Source organism: Aspergillus niger (assembly GCF_000002855.4).
Source record: "Aspergillus niger supercontig An02".
Classification (NCBI taxonomy): Eukaryota; Fungi; Ascomycota; class Eurotiomycetes; order Eurotiales; family Aspergillaceae; genus Aspergillus; species Aspergillus niger.
Window position 1 is genome coordinate 3,554,508 of NT_166519.1, and position 22,477 is coordinate 3,576,984.

The 22,477-nt window shown below is 51.0% G+C and overlaps 9 protein-coding genes across 9 annotated transcripts; 2 read left to right on the plus strand and 7 right to left on the minus strand.

Annotated features, from left to right (window-relative positions):
• Positions 1-1,066: 1,066 nt before the first annotated feature.
• On the plus strand, positions 1,067-2,676 carry An02g14690 (uncharacterized protein; the record flags this gene model as incomplete). Its single annotated transcript, XM_059746818.1, has 4 exons — positions 1,067-1,103; positions 1,172-1,335; positions 1,410-2,487; positions 2,540-2,676. The coding sequence occupies 4 exons, from the start codon at positions 1,067-1,069 to the stop codon at positions 2,674-2,676; spliced, it is 1,416 nt and encodes a 471-aa protein (XP_059605746.1).
• Positions 2,677-2,965: 289 nt separating this feature from the next.
• On the minus strand, positions 2,966-3,290 carry An02g14700 (hypothetical protein; the record flags this gene model as incomplete). Its single annotated transcript, XM_059746819.1, has 2 exons — positions 2,966-3,067; positions 3,132-3,290. The coding sequence occupies 2 exons, from the start codon at positions 3,288-3,290 to the stop codon at positions 2,966-2,968; spliced, it is 261 nt and encodes an 86-aa protein (XP_059605747.1).
• A 467-nt stretch (positions 3,291-3,757) lies between these two features.
• Positions 3,758-5,941, minus strand: An02g14710 (uncharacterized protein; the record flags this gene model as incomplete). Its single annotated transcript, XM_001400563.3, has 1 exon — positions 3,758-5,941. The coding sequence occupies one exon, from the start codon at positions 5,939-5,941 to the stop codon at positions 3,758-3,760; it is 2,184 nt and encodes a 727-aa protein (XP_001400600.1).
• Positions 5,942-8,760: 2,819 nt separating this feature from the next.
• An02g14720 (uncharacterized protein) lies at positions 8,761-10,394 on the minus strand (the record flags this gene model as incomplete). The annotated part of the gene is made up of 3 exons (XM_001400564.3): positions 8,761-9,407; positions 9,471-10,004; positions 10,097-10,394. 3 exons carry the CDS (start codon positions 10,392-10,394, stop codon positions 8,761-8,763), a joined length of 1,479 nt encoding a protein of 492 aa, XP_001400601.1.
• A 260-nt stretch (positions 10,395-10,654) lies between these two features.
• An02g14730 (uncharacterized protein) lies at positions 10,655-12,086 on the minus strand (the record flags this gene model as incomplete). Its single annotated transcript, XM_001400565.1, has 2 exons — positions 10,655-11,552; positions 11,632-12,086. 2 exons carry the CDS (start codon positions 12,084-12,086, stop codon positions 10,655-10,657), a joined length of 1,353 nt encoding a protein of 450 aa, XP_001400602.1.
• Positions 12,087-12,503: 417 nt separating this feature from the next.
• An02g14740 (hypothetical protein) lies at positions 12,504-13,696 on the minus strand (the record flags this gene model as incomplete). The annotated part of the gene is made up of 2 exons (XM_059746820.1): positions 12,504-12,754; positions 12,853-13,696. The coding sequence occupies 2 exons, from the start codon at positions 13,694-13,696 to the stop codon at positions 12,504-12,506; spliced, it is 1,095 nt and encodes a 364-aa protein (XP_059605748.1).
• Positions 13,697-14,145: 449 nt separating this feature from the next.
• An02g14750 (uncharacterized protein) lies at positions 14,146-15,728 on the plus strand (the record flags this gene model as incomplete). Its single annotated transcript, XM_001400567.3, has 3 exons — positions 14,146-14,188; positions 14,280-14,778; positions 14,852-15,728. The coding sequence occupies 3 exons, from the start codon at positions 14,146-14,148 to the stop codon at positions 15,726-15,728; spliced, it is 1,419 nt and encodes a 472-aa protein (XP_001400604.1).
• A 729-nt stretch (positions 15,729-16,457) lies between these two features.
• An02g14760 (hypothetical protein) lies at positions 16,458-18,521 on the minus strand (the record flags this gene model as incomplete). Its single annotated transcript, XM_059746821.1, has 3 exons — positions 16,458-17,525; positions 17,585-18,170; positions 18,286-18,521. The coding sequence occupies 3 exons, from the start codon at positions 18,519-18,521 to the stop codon at positions 16,458-16,460; spliced, it is 1,890 nt and encodes a 629-aa protein (XP_059605749.1).
• A 1,534-nt stretch (positions 18,522-20,055) lies between these two features.
• An02g14770 (uncharacterized protein) lies at positions 20,056-22,146 on the minus strand (the record flags this gene model as incomplete). Its single annotated transcript, XM_059746822.1, has 3 exons — positions 20,056-20,723; positions 20,859-22,007; positions 22,122-22,146. The coding sequence occupies 3 exons, from the start codon at positions 22,144-22,146 to the stop codon at positions 20,056-20,058; spliced, it is 1,842 nt and encodes a 613-aa protein (XP_059605750.1).
• Between the last annotated feature and the right edge of the window lie 331 nt (positions 22,147-22,477).

Here is a 22,477-nt window from a genome sequence, read left to right on the forward strand (position 1 = left end):
CATGGGCAGAAGGATGAGGTTCTTTATCTAAGTCGAGGTCTTATCCGGTTGGGTCATCGTTGTTGCTAGATGGACGAATTCTCGGGCAGCCTTGGACATGCAGCTTTCAGGCTCTTTCATGAGTATGAATATCAAAATCAGTCGGGCGAAGGCAAATTCAGCTCGGCCGTGCAATGCTCGATTTGTTTATATCTCAGCAATCAACCGTCGGTATGACTCGCGGTGAGATCTACTTCGGATTCCTGACACTGCGATTCCTTGTCGCGAGCGACTATAGTACAGCCGATACTATATAGCTTCTTGTCGATATAGCTTGATAGTGCACAGCAAGGAATAACGGCCTTGGCTGTCTGGTTGGGCAATGTCGATCAGATTACCTAGCTTCGGACATGATTAGACAGACAGGCAGAGGATCCTTGGTCCAGGGAAACAAGAACAAAAAGAAAAGAAAGTTGACTTAATTCGCCTGCCATGCTCCAACTCGTGGTTCTTTGTCACCCACGCGCACATCTTCTGTCGTGGGATACATATCGCCTGGCCTCTTATTATCCACTGGGTCGCCCCGTAAACCAGTGGTCGAATGACTAGAGATATCTCTGTCCTCATTAGCCAGTCGCCCTCTGGCCACCCCTGTCGGTGTATACAAGACTCAGAAATTGGCCCGTTTCAAAGACCTGAAGTTCATGCATGGGCTGCCATTACAATCCGCCCGATGGTCGACTTTGCTCAAGCGCAACCTATGCCCTTCGCGCAACAGACACACTACTTGATCAGCGCAGGGAGTTAGATACCCCCATATTCGGGAGACCCGAACTACAGGATCAGCTTAATCCCATTCACAATTAGCCTCCCCAAACAAGTGCCTGTTTCTTCCAAAAGCATAGGCCATCAGGCCCCCCACCTCTCAGCAGCAAAGCTTCAGCTCCTGTCCACCTTGTTTATGCCCGCCTTTGATGTCAAGCTTAATCTCTCGTTCTTCGTTCCTTTTTTGTTTTCCCCGTTGTCTGCTTTTTTCAAAGCCCTCGTGGCATGGCCTCCTTTGCTGATATACTCTTGGGTTAGGAAAATGTTCATCGGGGGACTGAACTGGGAGACTACGGATCGTATGTATATCCCAAACACTACCAGTTCTATTCAAGCCAAGTACAGCGTGTCTAACATAATGACATAGAATCTCTGAAGGACTACTTTTCTCAGTTTGGAGAGGTACAGGAATGCACTGTGATGCGAGACAGTGCTACTGGTCGCTCTAGAGGTTTCGGTTTCTTGACTTTCAGAGATCCCAAGACAGTGAACACTGTCATGGTCAAGGAGCATTACCTAGATGGGAAGATTGTAAGAACCTCTTTCATGCTCATTCATAAACATGCAGACCATGGCCGAATTATAAGCTCATGTTGGTATGACAGATCGATCCTAAGCGTGCGATCCCCCGTGATGAGCAAGAGAAGACTAGCAAGATCTTTGTTGGTGGTGTCAGCCAAGAGGCCAACGAACATGATTTCAAAGAGTTTTTTGCTCAATTTGGCCGCGTCATCGATGCCACCCTGATGATCGACAAAGATACTGGTCGTCCCCGTGGCTTCGGATTTGTGACCTTCGATAGCGAGGCTGCCGTCGAGGCCGCTCTCTCGGGCCCCTTGGAGATTTGCGGAAAGCCCATAGAGGTCAAGAAAGCTCAGCCAAGAGGTAACTTGCGTGATGAAGAAGACCGCAGGTTCCGCCGCGGCAGGGACGCTTTCCGAGAGGGTGGTCAAATGGGGGGTGATGGCTCCCAGCAGCAAGCGGGTGCACCGGGACAGGCCAACATGGCTGGTGGATTAACACCGCAAATGATGGCACAGTACTGGCAAAGGATGCAGCAGTATTTTGCTCTGATGCAACAGCAAATGGCTGTCGCTGCCGCTCAGGGTCAGGGAATGGGCGGAATGGGAATGGGTGGAATGAACCCTGCTATGATGCAGCAGATGCAACAAATGAAACAGATGCAACAGATGCAGATGGGCAACAATCAGCCTCAAGGCAGTCTCAGTCCTCCTTCGCAGAGCGCAACTCCTCAAGCCATGCCGAACATGATGAACCCCGCTATGATGCAGCAGATGCAACAAATGCAGCAGATGCAGAGTCAGGGGCAGGGCAACAACGTCGGGGCCATGCCGGCTCAAATGGGAAATGCTATGGGTGCAGGAGGAGGCGGTGGTGGTGGCGGTGGAAGTAGTGGTGGTGGAGGAACACCAGGCAGTGCTAATGGAAATGGGAGCTTTACTGGTCCTCGAGGGGGGCCTGGTTATAACGCCCAGGAACAAATTGCTTTTGAACAGCAAAAGTATGAGCAGCAGCAGGTACGCCGAGCCATGGAGAACCGGGCCTTTTCGCCGTACCAGCAGGGCGGGCCCACTTCGTGGGAAGGCATGTACGATGAAGTGCCCCAGCCTAACATCCCTACTGGACCCCAGGCCATGAATCGTGCTGGAAGCATGGGACGCGGTATGTAATGATTATTGATGTCTGCCTTTCAGCTAGCTGACCCCAGATGCAGGACCCACTCCCCAACCTCAAAGCGCTGCCCCGGCAAACGCTCCCACAGGACCCAAGAACGCCGGAAAACCAGGCGCCAACTATCGTGGAGGAGGACGAGGAGGACACCGAGGCTTCCATCCCTATTCCCGGGGATAGGCCGATTCCCTTATTTTGTGTGTGCGAATAGGTGTATCGTTCTGCTGTGGTCACTTTCCGTTCTCTTGTTACTGTCATGGTTTTGGTCCTTTTCCCATCAAGCCGTCCTGCCTCCCCTATTGCAACTGCTGCTGCCTTTCGTATCATGGGGGATCTATCTTATCTCATACTCATTGTATGACCACTACAATGGTTGTTGAGGGGAGGCGACGGCCTGCCATCATTGATGATGTCTAATGTAACTTTCCGAGTGATGCTTTCATTCATTTTCCCCTCTCATGGCTGCTTTTTACCTCCTGTCGAAGTCTGGAGTCTCCTCGGAGGAAGGTTTCGAGTCGAACAAGAAAAACCAAGAGTCGGTGTGTTGCATATAATCCAAATTGGCGTTACCCTCAGTACTTCTTATGTCAATTTTTCAGTTTGAAAACAAAATCACTGTTCTTGTTTTTCATTACTCCAGCCGAATCCTGCGCTCCAGGCAGAGTAGCTGCAGGATTTCCGTAGTAAAATCCGGATCTGCCCAAATAAACAGATGACCTTAAACCATCCAGTTGGGTTTTGTAATTGCTATGATCGTAACTGGGGATGGGTATAAGTAGATTGAATGCTTTCATTCGAACTTCTATCTTTCTAGTACAAGATGTAGGTCTCAGCACCCTCAAATCCGGCTGAGTGTGTGAGCAAAGAATGCAGCTTGCGCGTCCTGTCAATGGATTCTTTCCCCGCAGCCCATCCACAATAACGGAGTCAAGATAATGCGTAGGAGCAACCCCCTATGAGCGCCGATTTACAAGAAAGCCTGAAAGCCTAAACTAGGTATGTATGGTAATGGCATGATGGGAATCAAATAGGACAAGAACAGAAGAGTAAACAAAGGGTAGTAAGAGAGTCAGAGAGGGAGAAAGGAGCGGCGTAACAAAAACACAATAAATACCAAGATCCACCATCAACCAAATCAAGTACGCTAAATTCGTCAAATTTACCTGACACAAAAATTCTATGTTCAATATTTAAGATGAATGTGGGGTCGAGAAAAGAAAATATTGGTACGTCGTCAAGTGCCATCCAGCGCAAACGGGCTTCAGTAAGCGAACCCATAACCCGGGGTCGTGGCATGGTGCTTTTCAGGGTTTTCATGGCTGCCATGACTGTCATGGCTTCGGCGGCTTTCTCGACTTATACTTCGACCATTGACGTCTTCAAGAGGGTAGCTTGAATCAACCAGCCGATCCGTGCTACCTGTAGGGCTGTGTCGCGATTTCGAATCATGTTGATCCCGGTATGGTTCGTAAGGACCGGTAAAGTTGAACTTGCTCATTTCAGCGTAATCCTTGCGAGGAGGATGCTCCATGAGCAGAGATTCACGGGCGTCAAGAGGGGTCAAATCATCGAGATCACGATTCATTTTGTTAGCTTCCCTCTTCCGTTTAGCATGAGGGTTCTCGCGAATGCAGAGGATAATGGCGTTGGTGGCAATAAGAATGGCCAAGATACCACTCAGTCCCGACTGAATAGCAATGAGGACAATGCCGGTAACAGTTTTGGTCGTCTCCGAGAGCCCCAGCTCGTCGACGAAGATCAACACACACGCGATTGACAAGACACGAACCACCTGGACTGAAATGTTGATCCACTGGCTAGACTTGGCAACGTACGGACGGTTCCACAGCAAAAGGGTGAGCATGAGAGCCTCCACGATGAGTTGGCCAGCGCTTTGGGCAAGCCCATGACCATCTCCAGCAGCAATGACGCAACCCTTGGCAAACATGTATACAATGGCAGGGACGAATGCCCACCAGTAGTCCTTTTTGTAGTTGTCGTAGAAAAGACTGTACTTGCGCCAGGTTTCATCGTTGTCGTACAAATGGGACGCATCACCTTCAGTCTTCTTGTACTTCCGAGCCACGAACATGATCTTGAGACCAAAGTACAATAACACAGCCGTGAAAACTGTAAGCGCCACAGCAGCCAAGAGCTTCGCCGCCCACGAATCCCCACTGCTGAGCTGATAGACACACCAAATCACCCAAACGCCGTACAGCAGCAGAATCAAGTTGGTAATTGTGCGACCCAGGAGACCCCAGTAGTCTTTGCGGAAGTTGGTGAGTTTGTCCGGGAAAGAGCCGTAGAGCGCCCAAACTTCGAGGATGACCTTGAGCAACAAGATGCCAACGGCAATAGCGGCAATTAGGATAGCGAAAATGAGCAGAACGGTCATGAAGGTGTTGGCTTGAGGGATGGTCAACTGTTCGGCATAGGCCTCAATTCCGGAGACGAAATGTTCGAAACTACTGCTGTCGTCACTGGTGCTGTTAGACGACGAAGTAGTATTGCTGCTATACGAAGTCGAGACCTCGCGCGCAGCTAGGTTAGCCATGCCTGTGACCAGATCCAGTCCTCGCTTCGACTTTGAGCTAGAATTCGTGCCGTCAGAGTACACGAGCGTGGCATTGAGAAGATACTGGTAGCTGTTGTCGGTGAGATTGCCGCCGGTCGACTTCCGGAAGTTATCGATGGACTCCTGCATTTGACCCCAAGGAATCAAACCCGTGCTGAAGGCAAAGTTCTTCGAAAAGCTGCGGTACACCGTCGGGTAGCTGACACTGAGCATTCCATTAGTGGCCATAGTGTGAAACCAACTCACGACATCACCAAAGCTGGGACTAGATGAGACGGCACCAGGGTGGCCAACAGCACCCAGAGCTGACAGCCCGCTCACGGCCAATGCCGCACCAGCCACACCAGCAGCAGCATAGGATACACCAGCGATCTGCATAGTATTGCCGTTGGTCAGTTCCGATTGGATGCATGCCAGCTCGTCATTGTCGGTCTTGGACAGCAATTGAAGCTTCACTTGGCCATCCAAGTCTGGGATGGCGAAGGCGATGGAGGGGATTTCACTAGCGATCGATTCAGGTAGGGTCTGCGTGCCAGTCGCGGAGAAGCTACCGGCAGCCACGGGACAGAGTTGCTCCACGTAGTATTTGCTGCTGCACGGGTCGAACGTTTCGGAGTAGAGTTGACTGCCGTAGGCATAGATGGTCAAGATTGCCGTGACATTCTGTTCTACCCCATTGGTGCCGGAAACATCGAAGACGATTTCTCTAGTAGAACGGGTATAGGTGACGGATAGTTTGTCGACTTGGATAGCAGAGTCTGACATACAAGTTGTCAGACCATTGGTGCTGAGGGTATCGGCAGCGAGGGCTCGAGTGGCCAGGAGACCCAGCGCCGTAAGGGTCGAAAAAGAAGGAATGAGCCGCATATTGACAATTGATGGGTGATGTTACTCAAGGCTGTGAAGATTCAAGGTGCCAGCATCAAGAAAATCTTCAGAGCTTATGCAGACAAGAAAGCTTTTCTTTCCGAGAGATTGGCGACGATTATAAGGGTATATTTGGCGCGAGTATATTTGAATCGCCGATCAAGATCGCAGCAACTAGGCTCGCCTGATGATACGGAGATTGTTGACAGGATCAACCTGTGTAGAATGAAAACGCTTAAAGAGGGTGAATCAAACTGTTGGAGCTGCAAACAGATGCTCGAAAGAGTGTGCAGAACCGCAATACAAGATATCCAAGCAAGCCACGAGAGGGGATGCTGTTCCAAAGAGTGTGAGGACCGCACCCACACCCTCTCACTGACTTGTGTCACTCACTGTCCGTCGCAAACGTCAAGGGAGTGAAGGCAGGAGAGCGCGATACATGGAGGGGGCAGAGAGGATTGAGGAAAGAGAGTCTTGCGGGCAAACAATTGATTGCCTGCACGAGAGAAGAGAATAGGTGCTCGACTCTAAAGACTGAAGAAAAGGGGGGTGGGTTGAGGAGAGCGCGCGGCTAGGCAGAGAAAGTGAGTGATAGGGTGGTGTGAGTAAGGAGTGGAAACGCGCGAAAGGGACAGATGCTGGCTAACAGATTCAAACTGATGGATGAGCGACGACAAGGGAAGAGAAAGAAAGAACCATGCAGAACGAATGTTGGATGGAGACAATCAGACTCCAAGGAAGATGGGGGGAGGGGAGAGGGGGGGAGGAAGAGAAGAGGGAGGGGGGAAGTGATGAGTGAAAGGAAAGATGAGATGGATAGAGTGAGTAGCTGCCTGTCTCACTGTCTCTCGCTCGTCTCTGCCTCTCTGTTTCTCTCTACTAAAGTTACCTGCGACTTACAGCCCGAGTACTCTTCGTACCACCACCACTACTAACTACTTACTCTCAAGTACCAGGTAATGTTATTGGGTATTATTGTTGGCTAACGACCATTGGCCCGGCAGGTGGTTCGAGACTCTGACCATACACAAACTGGGAGTACTAAGTTGCCCCTGAGTGTCTCGAAACTCGCCCCATGCGAGCTTCTCATTGGGCGTGTATTCAGGTCCCCGCCCCAGGAGAGGACCGGGTTGGTCAGGAACGGGCGGCTGGGGCCAGTCTGGACTTGCCGCTAATGGAGCTAGTCGTCTTATTTCTGGGCTCGATCGTTTTTCTATTTTTTTTTCGTTTCCCTGGCGCCACCGTCGTGGCACAAAACCCAGTCACAATACAAGAAGTCACTCCTGTTGTGAAACCTGAAAATGGAGATTCGACTATTCATAGCGAAGACACGATGAATATCTTGTACTAATATAGGCTAGCTGATTGTCTTTCTCTTTGCCCTAACTTTTTTTTAATACTATTTTTCTGTTTTTTCACCTTTTCTTTTCGTATTACACTATTCAGCCTGGAGTGGCCTGCCTAGTGAAGATTTCAAAGTCAAAAGATTATGGGTCGAGGGAAGGGGGAAATGACCTTTCTTAACTAACAACTAGTCAGTAGTCTAGTTACCAGCCGATAGAAGCTTGACCTTCAACCTTCCCGTCCGTGTTGATTATTCGAGGTACTATTCTCATCTCCCAGTTTCCCGAAATAAAATTGCAAGGATGACCCTGGTATAATTACTTCATTCTACTCCAGACGTACCATCTCGCCTACACACCGTCAATCAGTCTTGAATCGGTAAGCTGCGTGGTGGGGGTTGTGGGAAGTAAAGAGGGCCGTCTGTGACTTGGCCCTGCCCTGCCCAGCCAACAGCCGCCAGCTGTGCAGAATCAGTAACCAAGTCGACCATTCATCTTTTATTCTCTTCCTGTCAGCAGTTGATAGTAGACAGTAGATACTATCTACCCTGAGTGACCCTGTTCACAGGGTCGATCGTCGTTTGGCTTTCCCTTCATTAAGCCCGTCATCGTGGACAGATAACCGCCAAACTTTCAACCTGAGTTTTGGCCATTCCTATTTTACTATCTCCCATTTTACTTCGCTCACACGGGAAGAGTCACAAGCATCTAGAACTAGTCAATATTAGACACGGTTGGCAAACGTCCTGCCTCGTCGGGGGTCGGGGCGAAATGGCTCCATCATCGACCAAATCGTGTGGCCCAGTCCTTCTGCCGAAGCCACAGAGTGGGGCGGAAATTGAGACTCCGGCACTCTGAGTGAGTGAGTGAGTGAGTGATGGCCTGCTGATGGCAGCCTGTGTCTAGATCCACGGTGGTTGTGCTTACGGTCCAACTCGTTTTCTTTCTCCCTAACTATAGATGGCCTTTGCTGGTTGAATTGATACATAATTCTGTATGTATCTATATGTGGGCACAAGACAGACAGACAGACAGACAAGACGTCATCCAGCTTAAGGGTCACATGTGGTCTTATCCATGTTCTTGAGCAGGTCCCCGACTCCACATTCCACACACTGCGTTTTGTCGGCTCGATCCCATACTTCAGGTTTCCCATTCTTCAAAGCTCAAGGCCCTTCCAGACCCGGGCCCATGGTCGGTCTCGACGTCTGAGGAATGAGTTTACCCCCCAAGCGGATCCCATTGCTTGGTCCTGGACCATGGTTCTAGAAAACCTGTCCAACGACATCAAGTAGATAGATAGACTAGATATCTATCTGTTCTGAATACGTATACCCTTCCTTACATGATTATTCCCCAAGTTCCACTCCAAACAATCAGGTACCTATTTACATGCACACGTCCATGGTTGGCATCATCTGCAAGTGCGCCTCTGTAGTAATCCTTCTTACTCAGAATAGACCCCAACTGATTACTTCATAAAATATACCGAAATGGCTTGTCAGCTTCGTTCTTCCCCTCAGACTGGTTGCCACTCAAATCGCCCCCATCTTGCTCATACTCCCTATCCAGATGCCGATTCGCCCGCCATAGCAGATACATCTGCCAACATCCCATAATCACCACGATCAGGCATGCGCCACACGAGATCCACATCCCCTTGCGATAGTATGGTTTGTCACTGTCGGGAAAGACATTCGTCCCTAGGATCGGACCGCATTGGCCGCCAGTAGCCAGGATGGCAAAGGCTCCGGCGCGCTTGGAGTCCGTGGCGTGTGTATTACCGACCCAAGTGAGAATGAGAGCTACGGACACAAAGACCTGGGTCGCCAGGAACAGGCCAAAGTACCTGACTGCCACCGTGGTCTGCGTAGCTAGCACAATGTATCCGATGGCAGCTATGAGTGCGCCACCCACGATGAAGGGCCCCCGCAAGTTGACGCGATCCGACAGAAATGCGCAGACAACAATGGCTATCCAGCATAGAACATATGGAGGTGCGCTGAGACCGTTTGATTGGATAGTTGTGAAAGCCCCCATTTCGGAGATGATGGTCGGCACGAATAATGGGAGTGAGGCGAAGCACACATTGCATCCAAAGTACATTAGTGCTGGGGGGTAGCCTATTTGGATGCATTAGAAGACAGGGCACTGGAGAATTGATGCCTTTGGGTAACCGTTCTTACTCGTATAATCAAGCAAGGATCCCAGCACTTGCTTCAACTGCAGACCATGGGTTTCTCGATCCCCAGGTTGTCGTAGGGAGAGTGCAACCGCAATTTCTTGCTCCCGTTCATCAAGAAACTTGGCTGTCTTGGGTGAATCAGGCAGACAAAACCAAGCAACCATGGCCAGAAGGCATGACGGCACACCTTCCACGATGAATAGGATCCTCCATGGTCCGATTGACCCTTTGGCCTGGGAAATTCCATACGCCAGGGCACTCCCATATGCGTTTGCTAGAGCGGCTCCTGATAAGAATATGCCAGTCCGGAGGCCGAGTTTCTCACGCGGATAAAAGTAGGAGAGATACAAGGGCACTCCTGGTCCATACATGGCCTCAATTATTCCCAGAAAGACTCGGCAGATCATCAGGCCGGCCCAGTTTGTACATGCTGACTGAATAGTCGAGATAAATCCCCATAAGAAAACAGTGACAGCTACCCACCGGTGTGGCGGGAACGCTTTCCAACCGATGGTCGTCCACTGCGACAGAATGTCTAAGTGCGCCTGTCAGGAGAATTCGAATCAAGAGCAAACAGGTTTCCAAGATGTTGCGAGAAGCAATTGATGGTCTAGGTTTGTAACTCACATGCTATATAGAAAGCGGTAGCAAGCCAATCATACCGCCTCCCGCTCAAGTCTATATCATCTTCCATGCCTGCAATCTTCGCATTTCCCAGGTTCGAATGGTCAAGAACGGAAAGGCTATATAGAACGAAGATCAGGGGCATCAGATTCCAGTCGAGTTTGCGGTAGACGCGGTTCTCATCCTCGATGCTGAAAGTCTGGCCAGCATTTCCGGGGGCATTGACCTTCACATACTCCAATTCTGATATGTCTGCCTTTACGTCAAGATTCTCGACTCCGTCCCCTGTGCGGTTGCTCATGATTGCTAAATTGCTGGTTGTCTAGAGTAGATACAGAACGCTGTCTCCTCAACCGTGCTCTCCGTTCCAGGATTCGATCGCCTTTATGAGCAAAACAATCCCGAGGCTCTCTACATTGTTCCCCGCACGGTTGTACAAAGTTAACAGAACCTGGCTATAGCATCGCACACTGTTGTCTCTACAAGACGGGAACCGTCTTCCCCCCGCATTTTCTCCACGGAGGATCATTCTCCGCCATCCCCAGATGCGGCTTTGATGGCCTATAGGAACCGTCCAATCTGCCGGACGTCATCCTTTGTTTCCAAGCTCCAGCACCAATCGCTGATTATCTTTGCCTGTTGTGGGCCAAGAATTGGACTACACTGGCCAATGAACTTCTCCGTGAGCTGGCTGTCCGTCATGGGGGCGTCGATACTGCCAACTGCATGGTGCACATGCTTCTCTATCTTGACCTCCGGGGCTTCAAACTCAACCAGAATCCGGCATTCATCCGCTCGGATATTATCCGCCGCTATTGCCACAAACTTGTCTCGTACCTCTATCGTTTCCGGATTTGTGACAACATTATCTTCATACTCTGCCGGTGTCGCCTTTCCGTGAATCAAGCCAATAGCACCGCCGTGATATACGCTGAACTTGGCTTCCAGCCCGTCTTTAGGTTTTGTTTTCCCCGTTAGCTCCAAGACAAGTGGGTGAACTGTGACATGAACACTCTTGATATCTTGTAGTCTGAGGCCCCGCCGTTGCAGCTCACCATGTAGCCAAACACAGCCATCAATGACCGGGTGTATGACAATACCACACGGGAACGGCTTAAAGGCATTTTTCGCAAGTTCCCACTTTCCGTCGGATTCCAGGCTGTCAATTTCCTGTGTTAACTTGTCGTCATTACTAACGACATTCACCCAGCCCCGCTTGGCCTCCAGAGCCTGCAAAGAACTGGTATATCCATCTGCAGCAAGAATAGCCGCTAGAAGGCCATTTTGGGCTGCGCGCCCAGGGTGAAAGGACTTGGTGTGCGAGCCAAACATCTCACGAAGACCAGTCACCTGGGTGGCGGCGATACCGATGGCATGAGCCGTCTTCTCCGGACTCAGGCCGAGAAGGCGAGACACCGCCACTGCTGCCCCAATAGAACCAGTGGTACTAGTGATGTGCCTAAAGAACGGTGTCAGTCCATCATACCGCGCTGTTTTGGGTGAGGGGTCCGGGAGGGCAAGAAGCCTAGCAGACATACCAGCCCACATCATAGTGGCTCGGCCAGACAGCCAGACCAGCCTTGCATTCTAATTCTATCCCGGCGGCGAGAGCCGCGAGGAAATCCTGTCCAGATACTGGCCGATCTAGTGACTGCGCAAAGCTTAGAAGAGCTGCCGCAACAGGCCCAGTAGGGTGTATGATGGTCTCCAAGTGCGTGTCATCATAATCGTGGACGTGCGATGCAATTCCATTGATCAACGCAGCATGCTGCGCATCAGCTTGAAGCCCATTAGTACCTAACAATGTTGAAGTTGGAGACCCGAAAAAGCGGGACAAAGAGTTCCGGGCAATCGAAGCAGCGGGGTGATTGCTGCCCCCGACAGTGCAGCCGACCCAGTTGTAGAAGCTCCGGATGGCCGCTTGGAGGGCGTCCGGAGGTAGCGAAGAATACGTTAGGGACGCTGCCCACTGAGCAGCTTTCTGTGTAGCCATTGTTTGCTTTGGGAGTTGCAAAGTTGGAAAAATGATTTCGCAGAGAAAATAAAATATCGGAAATGTGAAAAGGGACGAGGGAAGAAAGAGGGAGGTGGATGAGGGGAGATATTTTCCAGTTCTGGTATTCTCCACCGATGCCGCGTTTCCTCTCGGTTCAAGAGTGGAATCTTAGTATATATACATAGTATCTATATAGCCAAACTGACGCCCCATGAGATACTACTGGGATGTTGTCATTTTTTCCCCCAAATCTCCTTGCACTCCAACTAGACCTCGAATCTTGAGCTTGATTCACATTAAGAAGAAGTAAAGATAAAATAAAAAACTAATTGGCTCCGCCTCAAGTCTTTCAGCTTCCAAAAATGTATCTCCCTTGGGAATTTTATATATACAAACACCCTCACGTTGAAGGACTCATTTACGGGTAGACTTCTCTTGCATCTCCCGCATCGCAGCTCTGGCACTTCTACTGCCTCCCAATTTAGGCCCGCGTGGAGCATCAGGCTTGGTTGTCTTCGTATTCCTTGCTCGCGCAACACGACGCCGGGATTGAATGGCATCGAGAAAGTCCCTTCTGAACTGCTCTGCCACCCTATCATCGGCCGCTTGCCCATCCTCACCCACTGCTTCGTCACCTTCCTCTTCTGGTCCCTCATAGACATCCACTAATTATTGACATCTACGTCAGCGCAAAAGGCTCGGAAAGAAAATCGAAGAATAATATGGTCCGTGGACAATTTCAAAGACCGTAAGGAAGACTCACATTTACTTTCCCGTAATACTTCCTCCACTAGTCGATCTCGTTCGATGTCTTCACTAGTCCGTCGTTTCCGATTGCGCCACGTTTTCTGGTCCCCATTCGCTGGGGCCATCTTAGGCCCGGGGCTCTGCTCGGTGGGAGGGGTTTGACCGCCGTCTCCGGCGAGTCTCTTCGTCGCTGCCTCTGTGCGGGCGATATTCTGCAACTTAGTCTCGTGACCCAGATCGATTTCGTGCAGTTTCCCCAGAGACGCTGGTCCGCGTTGTGGAAGGTCAGCAGAAGACAGAGCAGCAGCCTTCGGTTCAGTTGCCGAAGGTGTATCATGCATCGCGATCTCGGTCGGCATATCGCGCCGGTATCGCTTAGCCATTTCAGACTCTATAAAATCCATCCTTATCTTGTTAGTCGCCATTGCAGCTGGAGCGCATGCGAAGCACGGAAACAGAGACGGGGAGCCGTACATATGCTTGTCAACGTCAACCGTTTGGCCAGTATGGGCCGTAAATCGATCGCACATTGCTCGCAATCTTTCATTTTCTTGGTCCTCCTCCGCCACAGTTGAAACGGCGGTTTGGCTATTCTTACCGGCCGGTGGCCGCGAGGTGGCGGAGAATTCTATGCCACCCTTTCGAGCTCGCTGAAGCCGTCGCGAACGAAGAATATCGGCTGTTGGGACGGAATTCGGCGAGGGTTCCTGCCAGGACGAAGGCGTAGATGATTCTGAAATAAGAGCGACATCTTCTGTCGCAGATGGAGATTCCTCGTCGTTGTCCTCTGGCCGGCGTCGCTGAAACTTCCGCCTCTTGCCCGGCCGGAAGAGGGAAGCTGGGTCAATCTCTGGCTCCATGTAGTCCCTGAAGTCCCTGAGACAGAAATTCCCACTCGGCAATGAGAGAGAAAAGTGATACGGAAAAAAATGCTTGAAAGTTATTGTGCAGTGAAACAAGCAGATAAGACGGAGGCGATGGCGGTAGATAGCGAACAGTCGGTAGTAGTAGATAGTAGAGTCCGGCGCGCTCTTCCCGCCGCGCCGCGATTATTCATTCATCAGCCATCTCAGTGAACCAACTAGTAATAGGTTAACCGTGCCTCCTCCACTATCAATCAATCATCTACTCTAGTCGCCTCTTTCTCTACCTCTACCTTTGCCAACTGCCCCGCTGCAACCGTTGGCTTCAAGCTTTAGATCGCTCGTCACCGAACCGTACTATTCTTTTCCTCCCACATCGGGGTCGTTGGCTTAATTCGGGCAGTGAACCATCCTAAAACCTTTCGCCTTGCTCGTTTACGCCGACCATGAATCCCTCCATCCCACCCTCGACGGCTGAATATGGCGGAGGTATGTCAATTCCTCTGTTGCGCGTAGCTGAGAAACATTTGTTCCTCGTGCGACACTTTCTTGTCAGCATTTCTGACCCTTCAATGTCTAGATGAGGTGTCGGCGATTGTGCTCGACCCCGGCTTCTCAACGACGCGAGCTGGCTTTGCAGGGGAGGACACACCCAAATCCCTGATTCCGACATACTACGGAAAATATTCCTCAGATGGCCAGTCGAAGTTGGTCTTCGGTGATGATATCTTTGTTACGCCCCGGCCCGGTCTGTCGATTCACAACCCAATGAGTCGCGATGGAATCGTGGAGGACTGGGACATGGCAGAGAAAGTATGGGAATACGCCTTTATTTCGCGCCTGACGGGCCCAAAGCCCGGAAATCCCCTACAGAACGGATTGAACGACGTGCCGGAGGGCGAATTATCTACAGAAATGGAAGGGGTCGAAACTGAGGAGAAGCTGCTTGCTGATAGCCCGCTGCTGATGTCGGAGCCCGGCTGGAATCCCACGAAATCGCGCGAGAAGACTATCGAGCTTGCCATGGAGAAGTGGGGAACCCCAGCCTTCTATCTAGCCAGGAATGGTGTCCTTTCAGCGTAAGTACCGACCTGTCAGTCCGATGGACTAGTCGAGTCTGTACATTTCGCTAACATGCTTCCTCGCCAAAAGCTTTGCGGCCGGCAAGGCATCCGCTCTTGTGATTGACATCGGCGCTTCTAACATTTCCGTAACCCCGGTTCACGACGGCATGATACTGAAGCGAGGAGTGCAGCACTCACCTCTCGGCGGTGATTATATCTCATCTCAGATCCGCGCTCTCTTCAAGTCGAACGCCCCGCAGCCGATAACCATCACTCCTCATTACCTGATCTCGTCCAAGACAGCAGTCGATGCCGGCCAACCCCCGCAAGCTAAATACAAGACTTTCCCCCCCGACAGAGCTCCTGACGCATCTTACAGAACCCTTCTCGAGGAGCGAACACTGTCCGAGTTCAAGGAATGTGTCGTCCAGGTCTGGCCTGGCCCCAACAAGCTCTCCGCCACAGGTCCCAACGGTGTCTCGAACGAAGAACTGGCCAAGAGCAGTCCCGGCCGGCCCTTCGAGTTCCCCGACGGCTATAACCAAGTCTTTGGAGTGGATCGCTATAAGGTCGTCGAATCCCTGTTCGACGCCAAAGCTGCAATCCCGGACCCTGAATCGGCATTCCCCGCACCGACGCCGGCACAAACTGTGCCAGAGCTCATCAAGAATGCGCTGAACGGCGTCGACGTCGACATCCGCCCGCACTTGTTGGCTAACGTTGTCGTCACGGGCGCCTCCAGCTTACTCTATGGTTTCACCGACCGTTTGAACCAGGAGCTCATGCAGATGTTCCCAGGTCCACGCGTTCGTATATCGGCCCCAGGAAACACCGCAGAGCGGAAGTTTGGCTCTTGGATTGGTGGAAGTATCCTCGCCAGTCTGGGTACCTTCCATCAGATGTGGATCTCCAAGAAGGAGTTTGACGAACATGGTCCGAATATCGTCGAGAAGCGCTGCAAGTAGGAGATTGTCTTTGTGATTCGTTAATCGTCTTTCTTACGTCCTTCGCACCTCCCCCTCCTTCCGTCCGCCTTCTCTCTTAAAACTATGTTTTCTTTTTACCTTCTTTTTTTTACTGCCCGTATTCATTTTCTGGACACCTTCGTGTTCTATTCATGACTACAGCAGAGGAGAACGGAGGCATCCGTTAATACGATTTAATTCCGGTGTGAACTTTGAGACACAAATGTTTCTTCTTTATATTGTTTATTAGTTACAGCTAAAGGTAACGCCCCGTGCGTCTTGCGCGCGTAAGCCAGCAGACTAGAATTTCTATGGCCGAAAAGCTGCTGAGGTACTCATGGTTCTGACACGGGAGAGTCACCTAACTACAATGTGAACACGAACATATGTATCCGCATATACAACAGAGGATAGATAGACACATACTCCAGTCTGTCCTGTTGTCGTTGGATCGACATGCACTGCCGTTTCGTTCTGGTTGCGTGACTCAAGGCCGAAACTAGAATCCGTCGTACGGAGAATAGTATCCGCATTCGGGGTATTACAGAATAATTTCAAACTCGAAAGGCACAAGGACTTGCAGCTTGCCTTGTTTCATCGCGCGAACGGATCAGTTGCCAAAGTCACAGTGCGTGGGAATCTTCAGGCCTGGTGACACCGAGCTTGGACTTTCTGATGGCATTCCTGGCAGGCTTGAAGTCGCATGAGAATACCTTGTCAAGAATCTTATCAGGTGAAGACTTTGGCAGGCTCAGAGTGATGTTCGAGACTGTATGCAGGATAAAGCGCATGAGGATGAACCTCTTCCGTATTCACCGGCGCAGCTGGTATGGAAGGAAGAGCTGTTATCACCGATTGTGTCTCCCCTGCTGTGTCATCGAGCTCCGCATCAGTGTCTTGGTTTTGTACTTCGTTATCATCCTGCGCAAGGCTGAACTGGACCGAAAGGACATGGATCCTGGGTCCGACATCCCTTTTTGGCTTTAAAAAATAAGTGTTCATTGCGCCAAGATCCTGGTGGAGCCATGCCATGTCATTGTTCAGATCAGATCCGACCATGTCGGATTTTATCTGTAGACAGCCATCATCATTGATGGACGACTCTGCACAAAACTCGCTCCAAGGGCCGGCCTTCTTGGCCTGGGAGGAATTCTCGGCATTGTTTCTCTCTTTCTGCGTTTCATGTTCCCAAGCGTCGACCACTTTGTCGGATTTGAAATACTGCAGTAATTGGTTTCTCATCGTTTCTCGTCTCGCTGAGGGTTGAGGAGCAACTGGGCGTCCCGTTTGAGCAGGCACCAGCGAAGTATGGGCCTTCTGACTTGGTTCCCTTTTGCTTTTGTGCAGGGACTTCAGTGGTTCCAAATAAATACTTCGAGCTTTCGATTCCCTGGACGGCGCAGTGGAAGGGCGCACTGGTAATGGTTCAGGATGTTCGCTAGTAAGTTCCTTTGTTCTGAGCTTGGACCTGGAGAGACGGCGAAGTTTAAGCACAAAGCCTTCCGAGTCTAAGCCGTCAGCAGTACCGTTGACAGACTTGGCTCGGTCGGGTAGCTTCGTGTGCGCATTACGCTCGTCATTCTCCCTGGCCGCCCTGAGATTCGGAACACTTTTCTGCGTGAGCCTATTACGGTCAGTCGACCGGTAGAAGGTCGCCGTTGCCGGACAGTCTGGGGCACGGGGAAGAGGTTTGTTCGGAGTCAAGGCCGGTGCGCTAACGAATGAGCCTCTTTCCATAAATCGTTGCCGTAGTGATTTCTTTCGTGACAATCCATTGGTACTTCGCATGTAGGACACCTGTCGAAGTCTCAGCCCTGGCACGCAATTATGGGGTTGACGGTCCTCTGGTAACTTACAACAGCTTTTCGACTTGCCACTCCCACACGTCGCTGCAGTTCCGTTGTGGCTAGGCCAAGCTGAAGAAGGGCCGACTGCAGGGCGACGCCCTTCCGACGAAGATTCGAAAGTGCTATATTCCAGCCCTCCGCGTTCGCGAGCATAGCGTGGTAGACAGCCAGTAGTCGAACAGGCAACGGACTACGCTTTTCAGCTGACTGTTGAAGATATGTCCACAGCGCACCAACCGCCTCCCGGCCTTTCTGGATGTCTTTGAGGGAATCCTCAATCGCAGTTGCGAACCGATCGACGGCGTGTTCGATCCTGTCATTATATTCGATCATAGAGCCACGGAAACTGCGCTCCTCCAGCATCTCATCGAAAATCATTAGATTTTCAAGAGGTAGGCTGAGATACTTACTCCGCGTGCGCACGTCAATCTGGATGATAAGGAAATCTTCCGAGGTCCTCTTGAGGAATCCATCCATCTCGTCTACATGGACCTGAAGGATTTTCAAGACCTCCACGTCCGACTTGGCGAGTTTTTCAACTAGTAGGTGAACCCCAAAGGACATCTGGGCGATGAGTTTCCAGAGAGGGTGATATCTACAGGCGGTCAGTTTGCAATGTTGCTGAGCAAGTCCAAGGGACCGGAGCTCGACCGAGTGCTTGCCTTTCATCGGCCCTCTGGCGCCATTTCCTGCCACAAAGCCGTTCATACTTGGGGCTTTCGAGGAGGTTCTTGCGCCTAGATTGAGCATCAAGATCGGCTACCCATCTACCTTTCCCAATGCCAGTGGCTTCCTGTATTGATTCCTCGAAGGGTCCTTGGAGCTGAGAGATTGGGTGCCTTGAGAACTGGCCTGCTCGCCGTTCCTTGGCTAGTTTGATCCCATCGCCTGGTCGGGCATCAGCAGGGACTGCCAACCGTCCTTCTCTCTCCGCTGGAGACGCCATAAATGGGTGTAAAGACTGGAGTTCAGTGTCCGTGGCCTCTTGGTCTAGTTGCATACACACGCGCGCGCACATATACACACTCTCTCTCCGTCTTTCGTATTTTAAAAGCAACTCGTAAGTGATAGGCTGTCGTGATATTGCTCGCTCTGCGCAACAACAGCATTATACGGGTAACTACCTCCTCGCGATCAAGCTGCATGCGGCCGAATCCTCAGCGGGATGTTTAGACGTGATGAAGGGGTTGCTCATAGTAGCATCCTCGCAGTAATTGGCAGTGATTGATTTTATCGGGTTGAGCAAAAAGCGCATACAAGAAACAAGAATACTTCACAGTTGTAGCGAAGGCATACGATGGGAGTCCGCAGGCCCCCGTGTACACGTTGCTGTATATAAGCGGAAACACACACACGAACGCGAACACGTACACGTACACGCACGCCCGTGCAGACACAGAGTGGAAGGTGGGTGGGGTGAAGGTGGTCAATTGATTGATCGTTCGGTAAAAATAGAGAAGGAAAAAGTCGAGCGAGCTTCAGACGTTGATTAGATCGCACATGGGAGGCGTGACATGTGTCAAAAGAGTGGTGGGACCGCCGCAGGAACTAAATAGATAACAATATAGGCGAGGCGAGGCGAGCGAGGGAAGTGTTCAAACGATCAGTGGGAATTTGCGCCCAATCGACCCCGCCGATTTAGTTAGGGCTGAAGTTGGGTTTTCTCCAGTTTGGGGACCCAGACAGCTAGCTAGCATATACAAGGCACAGACGGAGTAGACTGTAAAAGAAGGAGGTGGCAAGCGGTTAACACCCAGTTATAGAAGAATGAAACGTAGACAAACACCAGACGGACTGGAAAGGGGGTGGAGGGGAGTTGGTTCGAAGTGGAGGTCGACAATTTAAAATTACAAGCAGGCTTCATGGCCTTCCGGGCCTTACGGGTTACGAAAAGAGCCAGGATTCATAGAAACGGGGCCGAGGCTACTTTGTAATTAGTATCGCGCATGATTCCATTGACAATGCGGACGGTGGACACCAATGGCGGTCCTTCAGCGGCTGACGTTTAATGAGAATCGTCGGGAGATGACGATCTGATGTCGGGCGACTCCACTTGGCTGCAACACGAACCGGTCGACGTCTAGACTCCCTTGGCCTCTCCTGATTAGCCATCTAACTAGTCCGAACCCCCTCGTCATGCCATGCTTCTGCGTACTCTGCCTGCCTTGCGGATACCTTAACCATTGGCCCTGGTCTTAGCGAAAGGATGATCTGATAACGTTGTTGGACGCTCACTCTGTGTGGGCCGGCCACTTCGTTATATTCAGTGACGAGTTACTCAAGTGCTACATGAGGTAAGCTTGGCCGAATGATGAGCCTGTCAGCTTTGGTAGCGAGCAAAGATCGGCACAATTAGAGCCAGTTCCTTGTCGCCTGTCTTGCGAACCTGCGCGCAGACCCTGATGCCGGCCCCCGAAGATGCTGTAGCTAGGATTACGCTCACCCTCAGCATGGCCTGGAATTTCTAAGGGAGGGTCCTACTAAGTTCCGGGAGGTGGCTCTGTCATGAACAAGGGGTCCCAGAAATTGGTGGGCAAAGAGAGATCGAGGAAATCTCCAAACAACGTGTCAATATCCGTAAAGTTGTCATGATCAGGGTCTGGGGCACTGATATCTTGCGAATACAATGGCCGGGGCGGAAGTTCCTGCCCTAGCGCAGTCGAGGTCACGCCACTGCGTACGTTACTCAGAGTGCCCTGGGCGGGATCGAGAGACGAATCCGGAGGCGGGGAGAGAAACGCCCTCGGATTCTGAGTTGTGGGCGTGGCAGGACTGGCAGCCCGGCCATGTTGGTGATGTCCAAGCTCGGCCTCGTCAATTTGGCGCAACGCTTTTCGACCCAGTCGCGCCGTTGCTTCTGCAGAATACCAGAACCCGCCCAGTTCTTCGAGCAGAGTACAGCAAGCTTCCAGGCTGGTCCGGGATCGATCAAGATGCGTGATGAGCTTACTTGAGCGAAATTGTTGATATGATACACCCATAGAAAGTGCTAATGCGTATGGAACAATAGGCAAAGGCGGTAACTCATGGGAGCATTCGGTAGCAACAATGGAATGGATTCGGATGGCAGCAAGACCTTGGCGGACATACGAAGGCCTGGACTCATCCGACCGGTGGGTGACTTTGTATCTGCATGACAGTATGGCAACTGCATGATAGTACAGCTCAAGGAAACCTTTTCTTTCGGTGATTAGCAAACGGTCCTGGAAGACAGATCATTTTCCTTTCCCTCTGAGCTATGCCGTGCCTTTTCTTCTCAGACATGGATGGATCGAAGACATACCTAGTGTAGCAAAGTCCAGGTCATCTCGCAGTTTATCGCCTGTAATGCCTTCAAATGCAGGGAATTCCCCCTCCCATCCAACCGTATGATCCGATGAAGGTCGATAAAGCGAGATCACGGTCGACAGTAGATCAGATATTGCAAACCAGATATCAAAGGCGGATTTGGGAGAAAGATCCTGAAATTTCGGTTTCTCAATCCCAATATCGCAGTCAGAGAGGATGACTGGGCGACCACCGATACAGGCATGCAACCTATCCAGGCCCCATAGGCACCAGAAAAGATTAAATAGAGAATCGCCGGGTGTCCGACCAGGTCGGTCCAAATGCAGGCCTACCGTTTGAGCTTGATGAATGGCCTGACAGAGGTGCATAGACGCCGCCTCTGCACCTTCGTAACCCTCGCAATGCAGAGACATAAGGGCCAAGATGCGGATACGACAAAGTCTATCAGATTCCAGCCCAACGTTCAAAGCGACAACCAAGCCCTGATATAACTTAGAGCAGAATACACGAGAGGAAATGAGAGGCCCATCATTGCTGAAGCGAAGGTGAGGACCAGCCGCCCTATCTTTAGCAGCGACAAGGCAAATGGCTCTCTCCAGGAAAACAGATGCAATGCTATCTGAGTTGGCCTGGGTTGAAGATGCCTGGTCGACTAGGGGTAGGATATGGTTGACCTTGCTGAAATAAATTGAGAACAGATGATGGCGGGTAGAAGGGGGCAAACGGCGACAGGCATCCATGCCAGATGAATATTGTTGATTGAGCGCGGATGCGACAGATGGTAACTCTGGCCCATTTGGGGGACGGTGTCCGGTCCACTCATGGTCAGTATTAGGCACATGCTTCTTATGGCCATGAACTTCCGAGGAGCTGATCCAGAGCCCGATTCGATCCCGCAGATGGCTTGCGTTGGCAGAGTCCAGTTTCTCCCGGATCACAGCTTCTGGATTTAGGTCTCCAACAAACCGTTCTGTTCGAGAGGTGCTTGAGGGCACGCCGCCTGGAATGCTAAGGCTACCTGCTAGGGTCGTATCAACCGGTTGATCGCCGGTGATAGCAGTACTCTGTTGTTGCCGCTGTAGCGGTACATGGCTGCTGGCACCTGTCTGTGGGACGTAATTATGGCTTACGCCGTTCGCTGTGTCTAGATGGCGGCAGCGTTTCTTTTATTGATGAGATGAACTCGTCAGAATCTAGGCACCAATCCACCACAAAAGGGAAATAAGGGAGGAAACAGAAGAGACAAACACACACATACCTTTCGTCGTTGGCAAGTAGCACATGCTCGCAACGCCCGCGTCCGGCGTCTAGATTGAGGGGTATCGGCGAGCCAAGTAAGCTCCATGGCTTTTTGTTTCATTAACCGACTCAAAAGTAATGACTCGCCATGCCAGATAATTACTTCTTACCCTCCAAAGCGGTCTTGTTTCTCTGGGTAAGGGGCGTTTTGCGTAAGTCGACTAGTTCATGATAAAAACGGTACTCAAATGATTAACTAACGAGTGAAACTAGTTGAGTAAGTGATTTGTGTCTGGCCATAAGGATATCTCCGGTTGGACTTGCACGTACCTTGGTTGCTAGGCAAGGAAAGCAATGGTCTAGATCTTCCAGGAT